The 27,959-nt window shown below is 32.8% G+C and overlaps 2 protein-coding genes and 1 long non-coding RNA gene across 6 annotated transcripts in view; 2 read left to right on the forward strand and 1 right to left on the reverse strand.

The window, feature by feature from the left end:
• The window catches only part of LOC126970640 (proton-coupled amino acid transporter-like protein pathetic), a 30,820-nt gene extending 24,382 nt beyond the window's left edge, over positions 1–6,438 (forward strand). Inside the window, exons 6-9 of the mRNA XM_050816718.1 lie at positions 75–319; positions 1,736–1,948; positions 3,356–3,525; positions 4,675–6,438. Of these exons, the coding sequence (XP_050672675.1) occupies positions 75–319; positions 1,736–1,948; positions 3,356–3,525; positions 4,675–4,913 (867 nt within the window). The 3' untranslated portion in view covers positions 4,914–6,438. The remainder of the gene's footprint in view (positions 1–74; positions 320–1,735; positions 1,949–3,355; positions 3,526–4,674) is intronic.
• A 2,837-nt stretch (positions 6,439–9,275) lies between these two features.
• Positions 9,276–11,853, reverse strand: LOC126970686 (uncharacterized). The gene is made up of 3 exons (XR_007730683.1): positions 11,546–11,853; positions 10,908–11,057; positions 9,276–10,011 (listed from the first exon to the last, which is right to left on the reverse strand). It is a non-coding gene; the product is annotated as an uncharacterized LOC126970686 (long non-coding RNA).
• Positions 11,854–15,945: 4,092 nt separating this feature from the next.
• Positions 15,946–27,776, forward strand: LOC126970660 (NADH-cytochrome b5 reductase 2). Of its 4 annotated transcripts, none has more exons than XM_050816746.1 (6): positions 15,946–15,981; positions 17,166–17,388; positions 19,418–19,536; positions 19,743–19,947; positions 24,149–24,343; positions 27,257–27,776. In XM_050816746.1, the coding sequence occupies exons 1-6, from the start codon at positions 15,961–15,963 to the stop codon at positions 27,427–27,429; spliced, it is 936 nt and encodes a 311-aa protein (XP_050672703.1). In that variant the 5' UTR covers positions 15,946–15,960; the 3' UTR covers positions 27,430–27,776. The 4 variants fall into 4 exon arrangements, with proteins under 4 accessions (XP_050672703.1, XP_050672700.1, XP_050672704.1 ...); XM_050816743.1 differs by lacking the exon at positions 15,946–15,981 and adding an exon at positions 16,017–16,244; XM_050816747.1 differs by lacking the exon at positions 15,946–15,981 and adding an exon at positions 16,423–16,554.
• Positions 27,777–27,959: the final 183 nt, after the last annotated feature.

The raw sequence follows: 27,959 nt of genomic DNA on the forward strand, positions 1-27,959 counted from the left end.
AATAATGCGATTTACTACTATACTATAAATTCAACACCCACTCATATCCTATACATTTTTTCTCTATGTTTCAGATAGTAGACTTCTACAGCAAAGACAATGAAATTAACAATACCATGTACTGCCTGATGTTCCTGGTTCCCATTCTAATATTCACTCAGATAAAGAATCTCAAGTATATAGCTCCGTTTTCTGGCTTCGCGAACATTCTGTTGGTTCTGACCTTCCTAATATGCATCTATTATATTTGCGATGAGTTCCCCGATTTCGACAGTAAGCCAACTTCAGTTGGAATCGACAGGTTGCCGTTATTTATTGGGTGAGTTTTCAGATTCCTAAGATACCTATTGTCTTTAGGTACCTCTATAATGATTCTATTTATATTCAATGCCTTAGTTATAAACAAATTTTAATTGAGACCACATCAAACTAAAATTTTTAACGAATTCTAGAAGAATATAATAATAGTTAGAGCCAGCTTATTTCAAAAAATATACTTATGATAGTAAGAATTTCACTAAGGAAGGCACAAAGCACCTCATACAAAATCAAAGCCAAAATGTGGCACATGCCACAAATGACACCATATAGGCTTCGACTGCTATGCCTATACATTTCTGCGTTTATTCAAGTTGCTTAAAATATTATTGGTAGGCAGGCAATAGGCAGCAATGTTAACACTATTTCAGTTTCAGCTGCGTATTTGAATTTAGATCCCGATTTGGACAGTGACATCAGTAGAGTAGCATTTAGGTATTTTTTTTAACCCAGGTGAAAAAGCGGGTTCCTATAAGTTTTAGATTTGGTGTTAATAAGTTAAGATAACCTTTAATGAGAGAAACTAATACTCAAATATAATATTTTTATTCACATAAAATAATAAGTTAAACTGCTTATTTAAATGTTAGGTTCCTTGAATTAAATTAAATTTGTCTTTTAGACTTAGATATCTTTTCTAGGGTATCTTTTTGGTATATGTATTTGGTGTAAGCGGACATCAACATAAATTTTTGACAGGTTTTGTCAAATTTTAAATGTGGTTAAATCCAAAAAATTAAATACTTTAGTGGTGAAATATAAATATGCTTATTTGGTTTGTAAATTTCTTCACATCTCTCTCTTGCTGGTGCCAATTCTCTTTCATAGATCCCATACGCCCAAACCAAAAATACATAACTATAGTCTCGACGTATCAAAGACAACAGCTATTGAAACAGTGAGTAATTTTCACGCCTAACATATGCCATAATTTAAGTAAGTTAAATGTAATAAAAATAAACAGACTTGTTTCCGCGAACTGGAAGTACAGAAAGAACAACGAATGGGAGTAAAAGGTAAATGACCAATATTCTATTTATACACACAGAGTAGTTAACTGGGAACCTTTAACTAGTGCAGGTAATGAAAAAAGACACAATATTGTTTTTGTCCTGTTTATTCCTACCAGTCTTGTGATTTCGTTAATGTGCTTGTTAAGTCCAGTGATATAGGGTGTCCTAGTAGTGGTGTGATGAATTGATATACTGAGATGCACATCGTTTATTTTTTTTATTTAATTAGTAGGTACCTACGGAAATTTTTCGTGATGTTGACTTTGTATTGATTTAGTCAAAATTTTAAATCTCATTTGACTTGTATTGTAAATTTATCTATTCAACTCAGTATAAAAGTATTTAATAGGGTCCAATAGTTTATCAAATTCAGGAACTAAATTTGCCAACTTTTATTTTTACAGAACAGTTATTTTTGCTATGGAAGGTATCGGAGTGGTGCTCCCAGTAGAGAATACGATGGCTAAGCCGCAGCACTTCCTGGGGTGTCCTGGCGTTCTGAATATCACCATGTCTATCGTGGTATTATTGTACATGGTCATGGGAATTCTGGGCTACCTGAAATATGGCAATGACGCTGCTGGAAGCATAACTTTAAATCTACCAACGCAGGAAATGTAAGAATATTTGTAAATTATTAAAACAATAGGTAACGTCAGAGGATCCGTCCGTCTGTCTGTCAACGGGCTCTCTCACAGCTGAAATTTGGCAGAGTATATCTACTACTATTGTCACTATAACAACAAACCCAGATTGCAAACTCTAAAATACCTGCCATTTAAATAAAAACTATTATAAGGAAACTTTTATTAAGTTGCCTCAAATTTTTTCGTCCATCTATTGCATGTCGCATTACAGCAGGCCGCGGGAAAGGGGTGAAGTTGAATCAATAATTTCAACTATTGCTTTCATGTTAGGTTGCCCGAATAGTTGAAGGCGCCAGATTTAAGCTCTGGTCGCCTAGAGGGAGCGTGGGTTCGAATTTAAACCTAACACTGGTTTTTATTACATTTTTTTTTTTATTTTATGAATAAGTAATCCATAATAATATATATATATATATTTATTCTTTCGATAATTATGCAGATATTAAAATGTTATTTAATTTAGTTAAGTTAAAATATACGTAGACGGATGTAAATTTGAATTTGTATGTATTTTAATGCTGATACATATATAAAAATAAAAAAAAATGTCAAAAAAAATAAAAAAAACATATTTAGGGGTTTGACCCTTATCATTTAGGGGTATGGAAAATAGATGTTGGCCGATTCGCAGACCTACCCGATATACACACAATTTTTCAAACAAATTGGTTTAGCCGTTTCGGAGTATTTTTATATATAAGACGTTTGAGTATTTTTGTTGCATCAATTTACATATATTGTAATTGAAATGATTTTTGTAAAACGATGAAGCTGTAAATCAGTATGGCCGCTAAAATTGTACAACAACAGTCGTGAATTCGTAATATCTTAACACACTGTAACATTAGTGAATGGAGGTAATACGTGTGAACTTTATTAAGCCTTGTGTACATATTATGAAACATTCCTAACATTCGTTAGCATTTTGATTTAAAAGAATGGCAATGAGTTTCTTGCCACTTCTTCTCATTAAAGCTCCACCTTTTCTGAAGTGGTAAATATAAAAGAAAGAAAGCTTTTGAAAGACTTATGATATTCATAACCATAAGGCAAACCAAACAGCCAAGTACACTACATGACAGGGAAAATAGAAAACACCTTATAAAGAATTAAAACGCGTGTAATTGTAGCTGTCTGTGGTTGGTTTTGTTGGTAAATGGTTTTTGTGTAAAAGTGACATTTTTATTATTGTTTGACGTGTTGCTTCGTAGTGTTATTTATTAAATTAATAGGTAACATTCATCCGAGAAGGTATATTGAAGCGCGATCTATTTAAAGGGTCATTTTTGTTTTGTTAGTCTGATCGCCTGTTATCCAAATAAGGAAGAGTTATAAATAATATTTACATAACATAATATTGTTAACCCTTTTTTGCAGACCTGCGCTTATGGCGAAAGTATTCATTACACTTGCCATATTCTTCACATACATCTTGCAATTTTATGTTCCTATGGAGATCGTGTGGCGAAATATTAGAGAAAAAGTAACGCAAAGGTATCACAACCACGCTCAAGCTGTTATGAGAGCTATTTTTGCTATACTTACTGGTAAGAATTTATTTAATAAATTTAATATTGTTTTAAGTATTTTATAACCCAACATTTCTATACGGACATTAGTACTGGAGATGTCGTATACACCGGCATTCAGGTCTTTAGTGCAGGTTGAAACTTGTATCAAGACGACTCTAGTGTAGGATGGGGAATGGGTTAAAATGACCCACGTTCAGTTCAATCACTGAAAACCCAAGTTTAATTACTAAATAAACATTATCTACCTCTTTTCGTCAACGTTCTGTGTGCCAAGTTTGAAATTTTTTACCTATGTAACTACGATTTGTATGGCGTCTATGTTTTCCTGTAACTTTCACTAGATGGCGCTCTTTCGACACTATAGAGTGGATAGAGACGGCGTTGTTTTCAGGGAGATTTTTCGCCAGATATATTTTTTTTATGGAAAAACAAACGAACGTACAGGTTACCTGATGTTAAGGGATCACCGCCGCCCACGTTCTCTTGTAACACCAAAGGAATCACCGGAGCGGCCTTAAACGTATGTATGTAATATTGTATGTGGACACGACCTTATAATATTTAACCACGTCTGTTTTTCGAGTTGTATGCTTCAGCTATCTTAACTTCATTCATTCTTCAGAAACTTAACCTATCCTCAAATAATGCTGTTTATTTTTTCTACGTATCTTCATAAGTCAGATTTTATAATAAGTCAATTTTTATTGAATTACTTAAAACTTAACCTGCGCCGAAACACAATTGTACATAATTATGTTTTCTCCGTAGAAAATATGTATGCGCAACATTTTTTAAATGAAATTTGGTAGACTTGTATGTGCTTGTACTGTATTTAAATAAAACTCATAAAATATTTAACTCAATTGATACATATTCATATTACACGGCGCTTAACTAAATTTATTTTAGATTTGGTTTTGGGCAGTTGTTTTATTCCTAAAGATTGATACATACCTTATAATATTAAGTGTCATTATTGTAAGATGCATACAATGTATGATGCAGTAATTTAAATTTAATATTTTATAGTGACGTTTCAAAAGCGCTTAGTTTAAGCCCATTTGAATAAATATTATAAAATAAAATAAAAATTTTACTCTTTTACTGAACGGCCTATGCACTTTCAATTTATTTTGAAAAACGTGTCTCAATCTTTTGTTACAGTTGCTGCAGCGGCTTTGTTCCCACGACTAGAGCAAGTCATCGGTCTAGAAGGAGCCTTCTTCTATTCATTTCTTGGCCTGATCGCGCCATCAATCATACACCTGATTTTTAGATGGGAAAGAGGTCTAGGAAAATTCAATTATATTATTTATAAGGACATATTTCTCATCGTGTTTGGATTTTTTGTTTTAGTGACAGGAGTTATGCAAAGTATCAAAGAAATTATAAGGACTCATTGAAGTGTTGTGTTAGATATTTGTAGTGTTATATTACTAACGGTAGTAAAATAACAATATAGGTTTGTAATATCATTTATGATACAAAACGAATGTGATGTTTTTGATTAATATTTATTTATAAAGATGTTTATTGACGGACAAGGGTCTATACGTAGCCCGAGTCAGTTTTTTTGAGTATTAATGCATTGTATAGAAATGTTTTTATTAAAGTCTAACTCTATTGGCATGAACGCAAGTGCCTTAATATTGTAATGAAAAATGTTTTGACTAAAGTAAACCTCAACATTAATAATTACAAAAAATTATGTCATTGATTGACATCTTGACATTGACTTACTTGACATATTGACATTATGTTCCCTTTTTTAATTTGCACAGCTAACGTCAAATTTCATACATTTTGACATTTTGTAATTACAAAGAGGATGTAAATACTAAATAGGCGGGACTGCGTAAAAATTTAAATTTAGTTTAATATGTAACGTGCAGTGATTTGACATAAGTATGAAATAGTAGTAATTACAGTATGGCGACGAATCCGGCAATTTTTTTTTGTATAATAATATTATATTTATTTGCAAAAAACAGTATACAATGGTGTTAAAATATTATATTAATGAGCTTATATGTTTTGCTAGCTATTCCTAGCATGCAAATATTTAAGTTGATACAATAATTAATATCAGAATTTCTTATCCATGAATTCCTTAACACTATAAAAATTATAAGCATTAGCCAACTATTAGCTTATTCTTAAATAATCTAGAATTTAAATTTTTAATGCTACTCGGTAACTTATTATAAACACGAACACAATTACATACACAACTTTTGTTACGTTTAGTAGTTTTAGGAACATCATGTAGAACGAGTCCTTGTGGATCGAGGTTATTAGCTAGCTGACAATGCTTTATTGAAAGCGAACAGTTGCTTTAAACGTATTGGATTTTGACTATCTCCGTTTTTGCAAGATTATAGCCGTCATCTGTCAATCTATCAATGGCCGCACGTTTCATACAATCGAATTAATCGCTTTTCTCTTAGAGAGTTTCGCTAGGCTGGTAATTACTTCGCCCCCTACTGATCACAATGGATGTACTTGTAGTAAAATTTGTATTACAAATATAATTCCTATATCTATAATTATTGACCTGACCAGACTTGTCTATTTGAAACTGCCCCAAAAGATCAATAATAAATCTTACGTTTGATTGGGATGGTATTATTGCAAACTTTCTTCGTTTATAGTTACAGGGTGTACATATTTTATAAGTAATCTAATTAGTTATAAAAATATTTATAGTAAAATCATACAGTCAATATATTTAAAGACCATTTAGTAAATGTGTGTTATTGTAAATACCATTTGTAATTATATAATGAATTTAAAATTAATGACAATGAAGAGTTTACTTTTACCTGGATGCTGGTAAACATAATTGGCATTTACGTTAAGCAGTGGCTGCAAATCAAATTTGTAAACCTGACGTAGCATCTAAGTACGTTAATAAATTTTTATCAAAGTCGAGTTGTTTAATTTTACTCGAATATTGGATAGTAATTATCCCACGCGGTTTCACCTACATATTATAAGTGTTTGTCATAAAATTGGATTTACTTATATCCAATAACCCAGACTTTATTTTGAGCTACTAGGCATAAACATATTTATAGAATATTATATTAAAGTACCACTAACCACTTACATCTCCACGACGATCGGCGATCCTGCGCTGACATCATCCAACGTATTCCGGCGATCTTGACAACCTCATCGGTACATTTTGTGGTTGGCTTACCAACACTGCATACGTGGTCGCCATTCGAGGACTCTTCTGCCCCACGGGCCATCAGTCCGTGGAGCTATGTGCCCTGCCGACTGCCATTTCACTTCGAAGAGATGCATTATGAACTTAAATTTTTAAAATCTCCATTGGCAACTGTAGCAACCGAACACCATAGTTTATCGGTTATATTTGCTTCCATCACAAGGAACGTGCTATAGCTAATTTGATTATTCATCTAAATTGATTATTGTAAAAGCTGAACTCTACGTACACACAGCTCATTATCTCCTATAGGAGATTATGAGCTTATATATAAAAAAAAAGAAAAGGAATAATACATTGAAGTTTTTAAATTGTAGGCTTGTATGAAATAAGCTGATGTAAATTTATAGTCAATGGAAAAGAGTCAACGCATAGCGTGTGTAAGAGCGAGATAGAGAGACGGTACCATTCACGTACATATTATCAGTCTGTACATTATGATACAATAATAAGAGTGGAACAACAATTTTATGGGATGGAATTATATAAAAAGAGGCAGAATAATATAAAAACATTAAAAATTGACAAAAAGAAATGCTTTATTTCAGTTTAAATCATTATCACAATTTTCTAATCTTTTTTATAGAAAAGGAGGACAAATGTTATCGTGCAACACCAGGGGAATCACAGGAGACACTTTATCTCTCCAGAGAAAAAAAAGTCAACTTCCATAATTTCAACGACTCTTTCACCATCTTTATTTCCAGCATCATTATCGCCAATCTCTATAAACTGATACAATACGTTTAACTTTTAAGGTAGCTGAAGTAAGAAACAAAATATTAAAAAAATAATAAGTAACATAGAAATACAAGTTTAACATTTCTATATTATTGTAAAAAAAAATTGAAGTGCCCGTTTTATACGGTCCGATGTTCGGGTCTCCTACCGAGACACCCAGCTTCTTTGAGCTACAAATTGGACTTCCACGGCCCCTTCGCGGCTCTACTGGAAAATTTACTGAAGCGAATTTGATAATTATTTATAGAATATTACTTTTAGAATATAATTTATAGAATATAATCATTCGAGATCATTTTCTTATACAAATTGTATATTGTATTTGTAATTGTATAATGGAATAGCGATTTTCGGGTTTTTTATGATTGTGAATTTTAACAATTTGTTATTTTTAAAGTGATATAATTACCTCACTTCTGGGATTAATTAAATTAAATTTGTAAACAAAATTTATGAACGATGCGGGCACGAACCCGCGACCTCTCCGATTCCATCCGAACGTTCTTCCACTGAGCCAAGCGTTCAAGTGACGTATGGTTCGTAAGTCTTGGTATGTCTTGTTCAACTCTCAAGTTATGGCTCCATCAACAGGATCTACTTTACAGATGATAACCTGTTCAACCCCAATAATTGCATATTAGGAAATTGACTAGTAGTATAGTAATATCCCTCACTTCTGACAAACTGTATCCTATTTTTTATTTTTATATTGGCGGTGAGGCTATCAGTTCAAACCAAAAGATATTTTCAGACAAGAATATCCTTTCCGGATCGGCGCGCTCCGCCGCTCGATGTACACCTTAGATCGGCAAGCGGTCGGCGTTCGCGCAGCGTTTTCCCCGTGCGTATTATTTTACGTGTAGTAATAAAATGCTTATAACTATGGTGATTTGAAACAAGCTATAAGACCATGTATAAATTATTCATTTTGTACTTTTATTTTATTTCACACAGACTTTTCTTTCCACAATAAGTGTAAAAATATGTATATTTTAGAATAAATGATGATTTTCAATAATAATTACTTGTTTTATTTACTAACTTTTATGTTTTTGTAATAAACATTATATGTTCTTTATAAAATAAAACCAAAATATACTTGCCTTTATAGTAATATTTTGATATATTCATGCAGAAACAACCCCACGAAAATGATGATCAACAGAAATTGCTCGCGTTTGGAGCCGTTCTTCAAAACGATTTTATGAATAGATATTTAGCTTCTAGACTTTTATTTATATACCATTCGGTAGGAAATTTAATCTAGATTTTTTTTCTAATAATAGTAGATCAGATTATTTATAAAATCCTATATTGTTTGAAGCAAAAACTAGACTGGGGTAGGAAATTCATTATAAAATCCAGAAATTTTTATCCTGTTCATTTTGTCATGATAATCTATGTTTTCTGTTCATTCAGAATCTATCAAAATGGCAATGAAATGACCTATTCAGCAATATATAAAACAAAAACTATTGAGAAAAGCTGAATGAAAGTGGCTTGCGTGGACGTAAAATCGTTACACACACACACACATGCTTACGTGTATTTACACGGCCCTATACGGGTGCTCTAACTTCGCGCCTCTTGAGAATTCTGAATTTCTTTGCATAAGACTTGCTTACTGTCCAGACTGAGTGGTATGACCTAGTGTCATGTTTATTATATCTATAAATTTTATATGAACATGGGCGGGCTGTCTAAACGGGAGAACAAATTAGAAACAAGTCTAACAATATTTCTAGAGCTTTATTATAATATGACTAATAGACATACAACAATGAAATAATAATATTTATAGAAATTTATAACCAGTAAGTACAATTATTTTAAAAATATAAATTTTTATATATAAATATAAGAAAAATTTTTAGAACTTAATTGTATGACGAATAAACAATCAGCAAGGCGAAATACTTATACAAATCGTCTATAGTGACATCAGCCCATTGCCCCAAATACTTGGGAACAGTGGGACGATTGCTATATTGTTCAATATTTAGCCTTGCGTATTTATTTGTCTCTGACGCTATGAGACCCATAACGTCCACGTCCCAAATCCTCAAAAATATCTCTGTAGGGTCATTAGAAATAAATGCTGGCCCAGGTTGACGTAAGTAAGTTTCTTGTTGGCCGGTAAAACTATTGAAGTCTTCCGCCCACTGAAATACTTCACCTACGTCAACAGGTTCATGCCCCCCCAACATATTCAAATCCTCTGGCACTACCACCGACTCATCCATCACACATTCGTCTGGAATAAAATCATCCACATCAAATTCATGCTCTATTTCAAGACCTTCCGTTCTAGCAATTACTTCGTGACGCAAACGGTGGGTTATTGCCCTCGTCGGCATTTGAGTTGCCTCCTCAGTGTCCTCGTCGGACTGGTCTGCATCCGACTCGCCTTCGCTGCCCGAATCTGCTAGTAGCAGGACAATATAATCGTCCTGCAGCAGCGAACGACGAGCCTCCAAAATGCGCCGGCCCTGAGCCGTTGAGGACGAACTAGCCGCCACTCCAGATGTCTGAAACAAAAAAACAAGTTAGAAACCATGATGATGAGGGTCGAGAACGATAAAGATGTAAGAGATATTATAAAACAGAGACTATACAAGTAATCAAAGTAAAAAAGAGAAGAAGTATCTAGAAACAAAAATTATGTTTACTGCACGGGCCCCTAATATCAATTTTATACTGTTTTTTTAGTATTTGTTGCTATAGCGGCAATAGAAACACATCATCTGTGAAAATTACAGCTATCTTAGTGACAGTATCACGAATCATATGACACAGCCTGGTGACAGACGGACAGCGGAGTCGTAGTAATAGCGCCCCGTTTTACTATTTGGGTACGGAACCTTAAAAATCAAAGTAAAAAAGAGAAGAACTGCTAAGAAACTTATTGCCAGTGTTCAATAAATATTTACTGCCTTATCATTTCACGGATTCTACCAAATACAATGAATGGAAAGTGATACAACAAATACAACTTATTTATTGAGATAAATAACTACAAAATGTATAGAGTAGGTATTATTGGTCTAACAAGGGATTTGAAGTAGCCAGTGCTTGCGACGGTGCAAGGTCGAACTTGTCGAGAGCAATTATAGCTGTCCACAAACCATTGATCGTTGATACCGCTAACGCTAAGGCGATTTGAATACTCACTAGCACAGCTAAAATTACACAATGTTTATACCTACGTTATGACTCGGTCTATTGTTCTATGGAAACATAATTTGATACCAAATACAATAAATGGAAAGTGATATAACAAATACGTTGTGTTTATTTAGATTATTATAACTTACTACAAAATGTATAGAGTAGGTTTTTTGCTCTAGCAAGGGATTTGAAGCGGCCAGTGCTTGCGATGGTGCAAGGTCAAACGTGTTTAGGCTTATACAAAGATATTACTTACACTTGCAGCCCCGACCTCTAAATCTATCGATGTCATCGTCGGCGGGCTCCCCGTCAGCTCTAACTGCCCATCAGGAGTGGCCGGCCCTGCACCGATACAGCGGCACAGACATCTCTTGGTCAGACATTATTTATGGAAATATGTTAGCTTCTGTAAAAAAAAATGAAATGTGTTTTATTTGTGCACAGAAAAAAAATGATAACCTCCTTTTTTAAATCGGGAAAAATACTTCATCTGAAAAAGAATAACACCCCATATCCAGACACTCTGCCCCACTCTCTTCTGACACTCACACATTCAAGATGATAAATTTATATGTGTGCGACCATTTTGAGAGGCCTCGCATTTAGAATCAATTTTATAGAAAAACTATAGAATAATGGGACAAAATAACTACAGAAATGTATTTTACGATAGTTTTACAAGTAAAGTTATGATATTTCAATGTATTCTAATAAATAAAAACAATAAAAAATCATTAGACAAAGGAAACGATACTTCATTCTCCATCTTTAGCCGTTACAAAATTTGAGTAGAGGCATTTTCAACAAATAAATATACCAACAAATACTATGTATTAGACTATTATTATTATAAAAATAATATACTCTATTAGTATTATAAAAATAGCAACTTACTGATTATTAGGTAATAACTCCTCAAAGAACAATAATCGTGTACACTCTTGATAACGTCCGCTCGCTGCGCCGCCCGCGAAAAAGTGAACACAAAAATGCTGTCCGTAAAGCTATGACGTCGAATCGACCAGATTTGCTCAACGTTTTCCTGCATTTGCTTTCCTTATTTATTTAGTCAAGTAAATAAGCTCCAAAATATGACTAATTTGTCTAAATTAGAATTTAAAAAGACAACGAAGGATATACTACATTCCCTAGACTATGACTCTAACGAAAACTTGCTTAATAGGGGTGAGATGTATTTATCGTCACAGGTATTTGTAACAGGTATTAAAATATCACCGGTTGTCCAGTGACAACCTGAACCTGACTGACAAGACATCAAAAATAACAGTGACAAGTATTAGGAGTATATTGTAACAACTAGTATTTTATAACACCTAGTATTTTAGTAACGCCTGTTATTTGAGTAAAACCTGTTATTGAACAAGTATTTGATAACAACTAGTATTTTAGTAACAACTGTTACTGAACAAGTATTTAATAACAGCTAGTATTTTAGTAGCAACTGATATTTGAGTAATACCTGTTATTGAACAAATAATTAGGAGTATTTAGTAGGTATTTTTTTAACAGTATTTTGATACAGCTACAATTGTGTGATTTGTAGGTCTGTTATATTATTTTTAATTCAATAGGTAATAAAATAGTTATGGTTCAACTATTCTTTAAAAATATGTGGGATAAGGAAAACTCTGTTTACTTTTATTGTTTACTGAATATTTTAATTAGACACATTTGTAAACAATAGATACATCACTTTCATACATTTATTTAACGTACTATTGTTAAGATAAGATAGGTAGGTACCTAATTAAAATATTGAAATAAATTTCAAATGGAAGACCCTGTCTCTGATATCATTTTTCGTAATCGTATTTATTCACACATATATATATAATGTGCAGGAAAATTTTAATTGTGTACTAGGTAAGGATCACTGTTTAAGCATAGGTAGTATTGAAACATAATGAATACGAAAGTATAATGATTATTTTTATTACATCAAAACTATAAAAATAATTAATAGGTCTGTACGGCTTTACCTAAACAGAACTTTTGAAATTCGAAGTAACCACAAGACAAAGTACCATGTAATACGTATAGATGGCGCTAACAAGTAACACCAAACAACGAAAAATATACGCCTCACTACAGTATTATCACAGATATAGTATTAAAATAACAGCTAGTATTTTGTAACAGGTATTTGTCGCTGTTACTTTTGAGTCACAGTCACCGTCATACCTAGTATTGCATTTTGCCTAGTATATCTCAACTCTATTGCTTAAAATAACCCACTAAGATTTTTCAAAACGCACACTCACACATACTCTGTCAGATCACTACTCAAATCATAAATAAATATTTTGTACGTGCTTAAACACATAGATAATAGTTACTTATAACATATTATATTAATTTTAGAAAGGAGTACTTTACTACTATCAAATATTTTCAGAATTCATTTAAAAATTTAATTTAAAGCTCACTCATGAACCGGTTTTGTTACTTAATTGTATTTGTTTTTATGTTCACTTGTTTTCCGCGATACAGACTTGCCTAGTGCGGAAAGCGCTGCTAATTTTGTATTTTTATGTATACATTTTTGTCAATAAATATATTTTCTTATTCTTCTTCGAATATTGGTGGTCTTGAATGGTAACGGATCGAAATGTGTATGGGACTTCACTCGTTCATAACTGCGTAGGAAAATAAACCATCTTGTACACCTCTAATAAGGGTGAAATCTGGGTGAGGTAAAAGAGTGCCTCGGGGACAGCCGCTCTCATTGTTTTTTGAATTACCAGTGCCCGCGGGCACGTCCGATGCGGAAAGGATATGTAAAAACAATATTTTTCAATATACGAGTGTACTAGAATTAACCCTCTTTAAAGTTTTTTCAGCGTTTAGTAACCAATTAAATTTAATTAATATCTCTTTTCAAGCATTCATTCATTGGTTGAAATTAATTTTGATCATAATATGGCAACATTACTTTTAGCAGTTTTATTGCAGGATAGTAGATTCGTGCAGTTGCAGTGCAATAACAGCGCAATTGCAGTGCATTAGCAGTGCAATGAATACGTCAACGTGCATTAGTGGAATACGTCAACTAGCCTTGCACTACAACTGCACGGTGCTCGTGCTACGAGCACGACTCAAGTCTCAAATGACAACTGACAAGCTTAGCAATTACAGTATATAACAGAAGTGCCCTGCTGTACCTACTCTGTACCATGTCTGCTGTCACCTGTATGAAGTATGAACTACAGTGAGTTCACAGTTATTTTACCTCTAGCCGTTAGGTTAGCTCACCTGTGCGTTATATTGCCATATTTATCTTCTATGACTCCCTCAAACGACAAGTAAAATTTTAGAGTATTGATGAATTTTTTTTTCTTACAATGATTTGAACGTAAAGTTTGTAATAAGATCTTTTGTTATCGGGACGGTTGAACGCATTTAAATTTATATTTGGAGTCATTACAGAAATTTGCTTACCAAATTTTAATTTTTGTTATGTAAAGGTGAATTTTCAATAATAATTACATCAGTGTGATACATATATTATTATAGTCTATTTTTCCTAACTTCCTAACAAATGTGGCGTAAAGAGAACCAGCTCGTACCAAGAGCGTATAATTCGTACAGATGGGGATCATCGTACGCATGAACGATTGAACTTAATGGTTTTTATGCAGTAAATGAATAGTATCGGGTAGAAGAGAAGAAATAATACGACAAGTTATTTTAATGGTTTTATTATTCGGATTCCGATGATAAAAAATATACCTATCTTATAATATTATTTATACCTATCTTATATTAATTTCCGTACACTTTGTTATTTAATGTAAGACTGTACCTTTATATATCTTTAAGAATATGCCTATCTAATAATATTATTTTAAAATAAAAAACAATTAAGTGATCAGTAGATTTCCGTCAGGAGCGAAGTTCGTTATTCCAATTAAATAAAGTGTTCAGTAAGATACGAAATGATAATAATTACAATATGAAAATAACTCAAAAAATATGTGTAAGCTTATCAAAAGTATTTAACTAGTACCAAAGAATTACCAACCCATTTATGAGTTGCTGCTTTGTACCTTAAAAAAGCACGTTTAGTGTATTAATTGTAAGCTGTCATTTGTTATAACCGCAATATATTCATCCGGATAATTATCTAAATCTCACTAATATTATAAATGTGAAAGTTTGTATGTCTGGATGTATGTTTGAACTTCTTTAACGCAAAATCTACTGAATAGATTTTGACGAAACTTTACAATAATATAGCTTATACACCAGAATAACAAATAGGCTATAATTTATAAAACTATAGTGTGAATTATACAAAATATAAAAGAAGCGTGATTGTTACTAATGAATATAACTAGCGCCATCTCTTATCAACTAGCAAGGAAAAGATCAATACAATTTATATGGCAAAACAACGTTTGCCGGGTCAGCTAGTCGGAAATAAAGTAATCTATTTGCGTTTTAGGCTACCTGTCATTCATAGCTGTCAAACGTTTTTCACGAAATTTCACTTTCTTACGCGAAATAGTGAAATAGAGTTTCGCACAGCATTTTTTCGTAGGTAGGTATAATTTTCCATAATGTAGTACGAACTCCACGAAAATTTATATCAATTTTTAACTCTGCTAAGAGTTTCCCCAAAGTCGGTACCTCCTTTCTGACGGTATACATTTCAAGTATTTTATTTCAAACTGCACACAGATCAAAATCATCCAAATTTTTTTTTCTTGGATGCGTTTTTTTAATGCCATAGAAATTTTTTGAAAAGTGGATGCAGCAACTTCGCCTTCTTTAGTTATGGTGCTTACGGTTTTTTCAGATATTCCTGAAACAGGAAACAAGTTTTATTTTATAAAGCCTATTTTATTTTAAATTAAAAATAGCTGTGTATATATGTAGAGAGTACTCGCAAGAACTACAACAAGCAGTCTAACATTTATGGTGAGAAAATCAAACGCGACAGAAATTATGTACTGATGGCGGTAACGCTAGGACATCAAGTTTCCACTAAAATTGGGAAAAATACTAAAGATGGGTAACCCAAATTTACATACCCGTCATGGCGGCAACTCGTTGACGAACATTTCCAAATGGAATTAAAGGAGCATTAGTTTCTCTTTCACAGAAATCACGCACCGATAGTATAATTTTTCTTCCGCTACTTTGAATTTTTATCGGCATGCTAACAGATGAAATATCATAAATATGAAAAACGCTAGGAACCTCACAGAACGACTCGACAGGAACACCAACATAAAGAAAACATATAATGACTTCTGTCAGAGGTAAAATAACTGTGAACGGACTGTATGGTTGAATTGATGAATGAAGTATGACTTTGACTCGAAGTTTAGACTTTAGAAAGAATTTTGAATACCTAAAATTGCTGATAGAATTTAAAGTTGAATTTTAGTGCGTTTGTAATAACTAATAATTGTATTCAATTATTGGTTATGTTGAGGTTATGTTGGTGGTTTGAGTTATGACGTAATAGGATTATGAGATAATAATTATTATTATAAAATTTAAACCCAATACCAATAGGCAGACACCTCACAAAATGAGTATTGATACTAAATTGTATCTTAATTTAGTAAGTTTTGTAGGTGCTTAATAAGTATATAATTAAAATACATATGAATTTCTAATCTTCTAGGCAATTTACCTTACTTTTTACAATTTAATTTACCTTTGCAAAATAGTCCTTTATAGTCTTTACTCTTTAAATTATTATTTGTGTACTGAGTAGATTATTGAAGTCAAGTCATATCAGTATTTAATCTATTGATTTTCCCATTATCTCAAAAATATTATTTTAGAGCTGATAAATAAATTGTAAGTATTTCTTACAGACGTACTTATTGCATGAGTTACTCGTGTCGTGTTGTATCAAAATGACATTGGTTAGTAAGTCGACCTGACCGGATACTCATTAGAGTTTCAGTTCAGTCTATTGTAACTTTTCGGTTCAATTAACGCATAAGTAGGCACAATAGTGAATATTGAAACAACTTTACTTACAGTGGGGAATTATTTATCTCCCCTGTGTGCACTAAAGATTATTGTTGTGAATAGATAACAGGGTTCAAGGTTTCCTATACATAATTACCCATCATCTTTGATAAAAAGTTGCTAATTAAATTGTGTGTATCCTTATTAACTAGTGTTAGTCAAACTTCCAGAATGAGTAACTTGGAATTAGTATTACAAGATATTTTAAAGAATCTACCTGTATGTGAGATATATTTTATCATTGAATGTTATAGTTTATGATGTTAATTGTGTGCAAAATAGAGTGTGCATTGGTTGTGCCATAGTTTTCCAATAAAGTTAATATATTTGTTGTAGAAGAATAAGTTTGTAATTAAAAGAAAGAGTTTTTGAACTAAGTTAACTCCCAACTTTTAAGTAATTTTAAATCAAATAAATTCTTTATTTTGTATATTTTGGGCTAAGTAAATTCACTCAAACAGTAATAAGTATTATTCAAGTTATAACTGTGATAAATTTTAAGGTACTGCCAATATTTGCTGGAGTTGGTGCTATTGTGGTTATCACTACAGTTGCAGCAAACTGCCTATGGGGTAAAAAACCAAAAGCAGAACAGAAGAAAAAGAATCCTGTCACTTTAGTTGATCCAAATACAAAATATCAGCTGCCTCTTATAGAACGGGAAGAAATAAGCCATGACACTAGGAGGTTTAGATTTGGATTACCAACACCGGAACATGTACTGGGTAATAATTATCATTTTTATATTTAGAAATCACTTCTTCTTTTGGTGTTACGGAATAATTATCAGAGTGAATTTTTTCACACCACCATCCATTTTCAACATCCTGACTTCTTGTGTACACACTTTAGTACACACACACTTTTTTTACTACTGTATGAATAATTTATATGAGTGTTATTTAAATGGTATTTTCGTGAGCAGAAATAGCTAATTGATCATCAACTCATAGCCATCAAACATTTCATAATCAATCAGCAATTTATGTCTCATGTGTTGTATTAACTGTTCTAACATTACCTAGGCTGTCTCTAGGATATTACACTAAAGATCTTATATATAAAATTCTCGTGTCACAATGTTCGTTCCCGTACTCCTCCAAAACGGCTTGACCGATTCTCATGAAATTTTGTGAGCATATTGAGTAGGTCTGAGAATCGGCCAACATCTAATTTTCATACCCCTAAATGTTAAAGGTGGTCCAAACGTATTTTTTATTTTTTTATTTTTTTTGACATTTTTTTTAAATTTGCTTGATTATGAGTCAGCATTAAAAAATACATACAACTTCAAATTTTCACCCATCTACGATCAACAGTTACTTTTGTATCGCGATTTTAATATCGGCAATACAACGTTTGCTGGGTCAGCTAGTAGTCTTATATAAATTGAGAAGTAATTGAATGCTTAGCAATTATAAAATTACGTGAGCCACAAAAAACAGCATTTAAATAATTTGGTCAGCATACAAAGACGTTGTTTGCAATAAAAACATCAGGCATCAATCCCTGTTCCGCAAATAATTTTGATAATGGTCAAAAATTAAATAGTCAGCTTAGAATAACATTAGTTTGCATAATAAACATTCAGTCCGCAAAATAACTAATTGATCAGCAACTCTTGGCCAGCAAACATTTTGTAATCAATCAGCAATTTATGTTTCTTGTGTTGTATTAACTGTTCAAACATAAACTAACCTAATGATTTTTTATAAATTATGGACTGGACAGTCACATCTCCCTTTTATCCAATCATTTCTTTTAATTGCTTATCTGCTGATCATTGAAATCCCCTGACCAAGTAGTTATTTTGCGGACTGAATGTTTATTATGCAAACTAATGTTATTGAAAGCTGAGTATGTAATGTTTGACCATTATCAAAATTATTTGCGGAACAGGGATTGCTGCCTGATGATTTTTATTGCAAACAAAATCTTTGTATGCTGACTAAATTATTTAAATGCTGTTTTTTTGTGGCCCACCTAATTTTATAATTACTAAACATTAAATTACTTCTTAATTTATATAATACTATCTCTTGTGTAATATTCTAGAGACAGACACTTATTATTTGGATATAATTTAAGTTATAAAGCAATAGTAAAAGAGCAACCACAGCTGATTTTTCTTAAGTACTAATAGAATATAAATTCACTTTAACCATCCCTTCACTAAGTATAATTGCGGCTATGACATTTGTTGTATGCAAAATATTTCTCCCATTAAAAAATAAAATACTTTGTATTCACTCTAATACATATATATTATATACTAGCTGACCCGACAGACCTTGTTCTGTATATAATAAATAAAATAATGTTTTTATATGAGTTTGTCAATAATATATCATAACATCAAAAATTACTTCGTAAAATATGCACCCTGCTGTCGTAATGAAATTGTTTCACAGCAGAACTGGCAAACCATGCGTCAATAAATTCTCTCATAGAAATTATGTATGGACACATCAAAGGAAAAACAAATTTGTTGTTTTTATTTAATTTAGCAGCATTTTCCTATTTATTCACCTTTTAAGCCTTCTCTGGACTTCCACAAATAATTCAAGCCCTAAATTTGCCAAATCGGTCCAACCGATTTTAGCAAAACTAACAAACAGCAATTCATTTTTATAAATATAGATTACTTTAATAAATATAATTAAACGCAAACTCTATAACAGTATGTTAAGAAGAATGATTTAAAAATGTAGGGTATTATCCTTATTTTATTATGTTAAAATATTATTTTACCAGGCTTACCAATCGGACAGCATATACACTTATCCGTTAAATTAAATGATGACCTGGTAATCAGAGCATACACCCCTGTATCAAGTGATGAAGAAAAGGGATATGTGGATTTGGTTATCAAAGTAAGTAATCTTATTTCTTTCAATATTAAGTTAAATCTATTATCATATTGGCAGAAATTTATTTAGACAGCTTAATAAACTGATATAATTTGTGATTTGATCTTATTAGTGGATAAAAATCGAATATTTTGAATAATAGTGGTTTATTTTTTGTGTGTATAATTATTTTTGTTATTTATTAATGTTATATAAACGTCTTATTTTAGGTATACTTCAAAAATGTCCATCCAAAATTCCCAGATGGTGGGAAAATGTCTCAACACTTGGAAAGTTTGAAGTTAGGTGACACAATAGATGTTAGAGGTCCATCGGGAAGACTGCAATATGCAGGCAACGGTACATTCCTCATCAAGAAGTTGAGGAAGGATCCACCAGTCAAAACTGTTGTTAAGAAAATGAATATGATTGCAGGTATATACATTTTTCTATAATATGATAATGAATATGGGTACAAGACAAGAGTGTGCATTGGTTTTCTGGCAAGGAACTCACTGTAGATCTAAATAGTTGTAGTTGCGCTTTAGTCCGGCAATACGACATAAGTTGTATGAAACACTGCTTGCTTCATACATGAAATCTATAGACTGCCTACAGTAGGTAGTAAATTAACTTTAACACTAGTGCTATATAGCACATATTTATTTAGGTAGCTTCTGTCTAATTGCCCCATATGATCTGCACACCCCTGGTACAAGATGTTATGTTTATTCATATATTCATATATATATATATAATCATAAACATATGAAGGAAGGAATATTATGTTTACTCAGTCCCTGACCTTCAAGCATAGGTAATAGATTTCATTTTAGCTACTATTGTATTTTTGCCTTATTCTTAAAATTAACTTTTATGTTTTGCATTGTCATTTAAAGTTTCCAATGACTTAAGGGGAAAATTGTACTGCCTTGACCTGGTTTTGCATAAACAGCAGTTTACAGACCACTTCCACATTAGGTTTTAATATTATTAAATTAAAACTCAAATTAGGACCGCTGAAAATATGAAAAAATAATTACGGAAGTTCTTCAATTTATGCTTAAATAGTTTATTTAAATGAAATAGACTATTGTATAATTTTGGAACATATCTTTAAAGGTCATCTGATAAAAAAATGTGATAGCACATTTAACATTTAAAGATAATTAAAAAAAATTTTGACCCAACCACTGCACTCAATCACTGTAATCAACACACAATTGAAATAATGACTAGAGCTGGTATTGCTGTGACAACATGAGGATTTTAAATAACAGCTAAATATCCATGTGGTATAAATATAAATGATATAATAATAATGATAATTCATTATTTATTGTACACCTTAAATGTAATATGTATGGTTCATTTTAAAGTGGGATCTAAGAATACCTCTTTGTGCTAACCATTAAGTTGATGTCTGTCCACATGACCTACCCACTGCAATTTGAGTTTTAATACTTGTGGAAGAGTATTTGTCCGTTTTGTTTGTTGGTTAAATGGTTTTATTTTATGAATTTTTCTTACTATTGAAAAGGCCATCCTTTTCAATAGTAAGAAAAATTCATAAAATAACAGACTCCATGTCTGAATGGAATTTTGATATGATCTGATATATAGGTATACCTACTATGTAGGCTATGCCTCCGCATAGCTCACAGAATAAACGAAACACAACTATTTTACATATGTTTTAAATGGGGGAGTGGTGCTCCTCCACGGGTGTGCTGGCAAAATACAGTTTTACATAATGTGGACACTACCTCTTGTAAATTATGTTATGTTGGTCATGTAGCATGGAAGCTTCGCTTTATCTCTCCACTTCTCTATGTTTGATATAATTCGAATACCCTTTGCAGATTATGTTTAGTCAGGCTTGGTGACAGCGAGCATACATTGCACTTTTCCTTGGAAAAAAATTTAAATTGAAAATAGTGTAAAAAAATATAATTTATTGTAAAAAAAAGCGTGGGGTGTAGAAGAATTATTATTTTAATAATATCATAAAAAGCACCCCACACTTTTTTTTACAATAAAATATATTTTTTTTATACTATTTTCAATTTAAATTTATTTTCTATTTTTTGGTTGAATTTTATATAAAGCGTGCTTTTTAGTTTTTTTTAACTATTATTTATTTTTCATTTTTTAGTCAAATTAGTGTAATGTCATCGGTCCTCGATAAATCTACAAAGTTTGAACGAAATCTAGCCGTTTAAAGTGGGTCAAAATCGCGCCCAAAGAAGTCGGTTACAAACATACATACAAATATACAGGTGAAGCTAATATAAAGCGTATAAAAAGACAATCATCAATTATCGACAATTTTTGTTATATTCAATTGTAGTTAATTGCACTACTCACTTTACAATAAGAATGTGGTCTGTTAGTATGACTAAGCAAGACATATACCTGTAGATTATGTAATTAGTATCTAATCACGAAAGGATAAGAATGCAGGCATAGTACAACAATTATTGATAAGGTGTGTGTGACTTGATATGGAGTATATGACTGAGTAGATAATATTTTTTTTTTATGAAAGAGAGTGACGAAACTAGCAAGACGTTAAGCCCATTTCAATGTATTGCGGCTTTATTTATTGAAGCCAAAATTTTGTGCGATATCGCAATTGGCCAATAATTGCACATAAATGTTATCTCATTAGTTCAGTAATTTCACTAGCTACGGCGCCATCCAAAACCGAATCACAATAACGTTGGCAAATTTTGCTTCACAGCAGAAAAAAACGCCGCTGTGCTTTCCACCTAGCCGCTAGCTAACATCTTGTGCAAATAAGCATCCCTGGTAATTTAGAGGATTATGAAATATGAATGCTTCACCTTCAATCAATTCAAAATACAATTTAACAATTTTCATTTGATTTGAGCAGGTGGCTCACCTCATGACAGGTAAAAGCCAGCCATACTGGAAGTACTGTCTTGCCTTGCTGATGAGCGCACCAAGCGAACCTTCTCTTTCAACAGTGACCACGAAATTGAACGTCACTCGCTAAATCGACACCAAGTATGCCAAAATATTGCTATAGTATTCGTCAGCGCTATCGCAAGAGATGCTGGCAACGGCTGGTTTTAGTAACATACATCGTGCTGTTTTGTAGAATATCATTGATGTACAGAAGGAACTGTGTAGGGAATAGTACACATCCTTGCGGAACTCCAGCGTTTATAAGCTATAAATCGGAGAAGGTATTTTCAATAACAACCTTAACACTCCGCTCAACTACAAAGCTAATGAACTACTAACAGAATTTATCGGGACGCTCATAGGAGATATATTAGATAGAAATCTTTGTGCCACATCTGATCTAAAGCTTTCTATATGTCCAGGCTAACCGTTCTCTCCCTACGATACCGCTTGCGTCAATACCATTCGAAACAGCCAAACAAAATTATTAATTGTTTTTGTTTATTACATAAAGGATTTGGTTCAATGTTGAGTCCAAGTTTGAATCCAATATGAAACCTTACTACATGAGTAATGTTTTATTTACTCATGTGACCTTACTACCTCACCACACATTGATTACAATACCAACTCCACAGATCGTAGCCATTTTTTTGTTCCAACGCGTGGGGGTCACTCACGTATAACTGTGAAAGCGAATGGATGTACTGATCATTTCACAACTTCATTCGGTTTGTGTAAACTAGCCCTGACACGCAAGCTTGTATGTACTCTTTGTCTATAAAAATACTTATTATTTTGTTAATCTGTCCCAATTTATACGTGTAAATGGCATGTGTGAATAGATAATACCTATATATTTCATAATTACTTTATTATCTAGCATTAAAATTCTAATAATTATTTTACGTTTTCCATGTACACACAAAAACTTATTCTAACTGCAAAAGCGAATTACCATTGTATGGTTTTTTTGTAAACATAAATTATGAGATATATTTTTTTGTCAATATGATTAATATTCTATGACGGTGGTTATTATATTATAGAAATATTATATTATTCAAAAATTGACTACTATTTCTGGCTGTATAAATATTTTAATGTTTTTATTAATGAAGGTGAGTTTGTACAGATGAAATATAAGAGCCGTTTAGTGTGCTTTGCACATTTTTGCCTCGGTTTAGGGATCCCGTTTATCGTCTGATATAAATAGGCTATTTAAACAATATATTCTAAAATGATCGTAAAGATTTGATAGCCAACTGGTATTTTTATTTCCTCAAATTAATTCCACTTTATGCTAAGATTTTTTTTAAAACTTAAATGATAAATAGTCGCGTCAAAAAGGCATCCGCCAAGATCTTGACGTCTTTATAACATAAAGAAACGTCAGTGCAATCCATATTATTTTTCTAAAAATTAAAATGATATTTCGTTGGTGTGTTCATAAAATCAAATTGTTTCTTCTATATTGACGTCACAAAATGCTGGTCGGCGTTTTCTGTCACGTGACATACTTATAACTTAAACTGAATGATCTTAATCTTGAAAAAAGTTTTATAACAAATTACTATTGAATTCGTATTTCTTATGATAAAAATACTTTATTTTACTACAAGATACTTTCATGATTTAATTTTGATACATAAAACTGACCTTTGGGTAATATATTTTTATTTAATTGTTCTTTAATGTTTTACAGGTGGCACGGGAATCGCGCCGATGTTACAACTGGTTAGACACATTTGCAACGACAGCAACGACTCGACCGAGTTGCGGTTACTGTTCGCGAATCAGACGGAGCAAGACATACTGCTCAGAGACGAGCTGGAGACGTTCCAGCGAGAACACCCGGAACAGTTCAAGCTGTGGTACACAGTGGATAGACCAGAAGAAGGTTTGTGGGTCATATATTTTATTTATTTAAAATTATAATCACATTAAAAGATGTAAGCAAAAGACAATCATGCTTGAAAAAGTGGTCGAAGGCTGTCTTAGCACTATACAACATTGTAAAAGAAACTTTTTAAATTGAATGGCGGCCATTTTGGAAATTTATCGAATTGAGAAATACAGCTGGCTGACAGACGGAAGCGGGGTATCTCGCGTTAACTTCACAATCAGTTTCTCTTTCAATGCCCGTTGAAAAGTAGTTAAAGATCTCCAATCCATATGATCCAATATTATTATCCGTTCACAGATAATGTAAGCGAATCGCTCTTGTACTAAAACCCGTTACATTTACAGTATAAAAAAAATACATAACATTCTTTTTATATTAAGTACATTTTACATAATATGTACGGTACATACTTTTGGTTATTAACTTAAGGCGCTATAGTCCTAAAAAGTAACATTTTTAAAAATCTACTTAAAATACTTCTACAAATACTACGGTTCCAATTTTTTGACATGTTTATCTTCATTTCTTTATCAAAATTATCGCTGTTTCGAAAACACGATTACTCTCTAAATCTCGATAGATTTATTTTTTGAAAAATAGTCTTTTTTATTTGAATTGTTTATATTATCATAAAACTATGATAGCTATAAACACAAAACTTATTTTATTCGATAGTTTATTAGTATCTATAAGTTTTCATTGTGGGATTTATCAATACGCTTTGTGAATTATTTTATATTCATTTTTTTCGTAATAAACCAAACGCGTCGCCTTGGTTGCATGCTCGCTCATGCCAGAAGTACGCACGTGACCACCGTCAAGGAAGGTACTGTGTTCGTCTCTCTCGGGCTCACATTACGTAAGATTTTAGCAAACAAGTACAAAGCGGGAATCATAGTAAAAAAATAATGATGATGCGACAGCGTATTTGTTGAAATATATAGGTAAATGGAAGTCGGAAAGTACTAAAATAAAATTTACGTAATATTATTTTGAATATTATGCCACGCGGGATTTTGTATGTATGTATGTACTTTAGGGAAGTTAGATAAATAAAAGATGGCCGCCGCACAAAATTATGATTTCAGCAATACGGATATCGTGTCCGAGGTTCTCGAGGTTGCAGAGAACGATTGTGTGATCATTTTTGAAATCCAAGATGGCCGCCGCACAAAATTATGATTTCAGCAATATGGATATCGTGTCCGAGGTTCTCGAGGGTGCAGAGAACGATTTTGTGATCATTTTTGAAATCCAAGATGGCCGCCGCACAAAATTATGATTTCAGCAATATGGATATCGTGTCCGAGGTTCTCGAGGGTGCAGAGAACAATTTTGTGATCATTTTTGAAATCCAAGATGGCCGCCGCACAAAATTATGATTTCAGCAATATGGATATCGTGTCCGAGGTTCTCGAGGATGCAGAGAACGATTTTGTGATCATTTTTGAAATCCAAGATGGCCGCCGCACAAAATTATGATTTCAGCAATATGGATATCGTGTCCGGGGTTCTCGAGGGTGCAGAGAACGATTGTGTGATCGTTTTTTAAATCCAAGATGGCCGCCGCATTTAATTATGATTTCAGCAATATGGATATCGTGTCCGAGGTTCTCCAGGGTGCAGAGAACGATTCTGTGATCATTTTTGAATTCAAAGATGGCCGCCGCTCATAATTATGGTTTCAGCAATTTGGATATCGTGTCCGAGGTTCTCGAGGGTGCAGAGAACGATTTTGGGATCATATTTGGAATCCAAGATGGCCACCGCTATAAAGTCGTCCTCGACACCCTCGAGAACCTCGGATACCATATCCATATTGTTGTTATCATAATTTTGTGCGGCGGCCATCTTGGATTTTAAAAATGATCACAAAATCGTTCTCTGCACCCTCGAGAACCTCGGATACCATACCCATAATGTTGTAATCATAATTTTGAGCGGCGGCCATCTTGCATTTCAAAAATGTTCACAAAATCGTTGTCTGCACCCTCGAGAACCACGGATACGATACCCATAGTGTTGTAATCATAATTTTGAGCGGCGGCCATCTTGTATTTCTTAAATGATCACAAAATCGTTCTCTGCACCCTCAAGAACCTCGGATACGATACCCATATTGTTGTTATCATAATTTTGTGCGGCAGCCATCTTGGATTTCAAAAATGATCACACAATCGTTCTCTGCACCCTCGAGAACCTCGGACACGATACCCATAATGTTGTGATCATAATTTTGCGCGGCGGCCATCTTGGAATTAAAAAAAAACTGCACGACACAAGGCTAGTAAGGAAGCCCGAGAGTAAAAAATACTCTCCCTCAATCGGTGTCAATCGCTCTCTCCCTTGAACAACAACGTCTCAAATATCCGTGACGTTCTTTTTCGTTTAATTTGTAAAAAAAAATGACCCTCATGCGCCTAAAGTAGTTTCACTTCAAAATGCATAAAAATATCACAGCATTTCGTACTCTTGCGCAACCGTTTTTATAAAATATTACGCGGTCCTTCCGGGGTGGGGTCGTTGACCCGCATAGCTCGGCTAGTGTCTCAGCCATGCCCGTGTCGAACGTATATGTACCGCTATAGATAAATACGTTCGAGTGAGTTTTGCCTAAAGTGTTGGGAAAACCTCTACTTAAGTATCTAAAAGGCATAATAGGCATTTATTTTCTCAAAATTGATTCCTTCCGAATTCTTTTTGATGTCATTTCTAATATACTACTGTGGCAAATGCCATTTTCGCGGGTTAACTGAACCCAAGCTTAGACGACATGTATTCCTTTAATGACAATTGTAATGTCCCAAAATCTACATTTGACATATTAAATTCTTTTAAAAGATCTGTTAAGCCTTTAGTTAATTTGGATCACGGCTTCCTTCTTACACAATCATTTATTATCACCAGGCTGGAAATACAGCAAAGGATTCATCGACGACGAGATGATTAGCAGCCATCTCTTCCCACCGGGTGATGACGTCATCACTTTAATGTGTGGACCACCGCCCATGATCAACTTTGCCTGCAACCCAGCCTTGGACAAACTGGGCTACCCTGAAAATCTACGTTTCGCTTACTGAGCCTTTATGGGTAGTAGTGAACTAATAAATAGATCAACAACTGCAATCTTAGCAATAAATACATGTGCCTACAGCAATTATGTAAGCATAATACATATGAATATTACATTTGAAATACAACGAATTTTTCTACTAATTTTTACATTTAACCTTGAGGCAATAAATATTTTATTGATGTTCTTGTATCAGAATTAACAATGTAAGTGTACATTTTTTTGTTACTTATTTAAATGTTTTTTAAACATATTTTGATAAATGGTTGTTATTAGTATTGTCAGTAAGGTTTTATTAAGTGTTATTATTGTGTAGTTGAAGAATATGTTAAATATTAAATAATTGGAGATAGATTTTAAATTTTTATTCTCGTTTTACCCAGAGCTTCGATTTAATAAAATACGCGTAATATATATATGACTAGTGGCCCCGACAGACGTTGTCCTGTACACGTCTTAAATTAAAAAAAAACGGTCCGGCCGTTAGAAGGAGTTCACTAACATACACATGAGCAGGAGAATTATATTATATGGACC

This window comes from Leptidea sinapis, chromosome 21 (genome assembly GCF_905404315.1).
Source record: "Leptidea sinapis chromosome 21, ilLepSina1.1, whole genome shotgun sequence".
Taxonomy (NCBI): Eukaryota; Metazoa; Arthropoda; class Insecta; order Lepidoptera; family Pieridae; genus Leptidea; species Leptidea sinapis.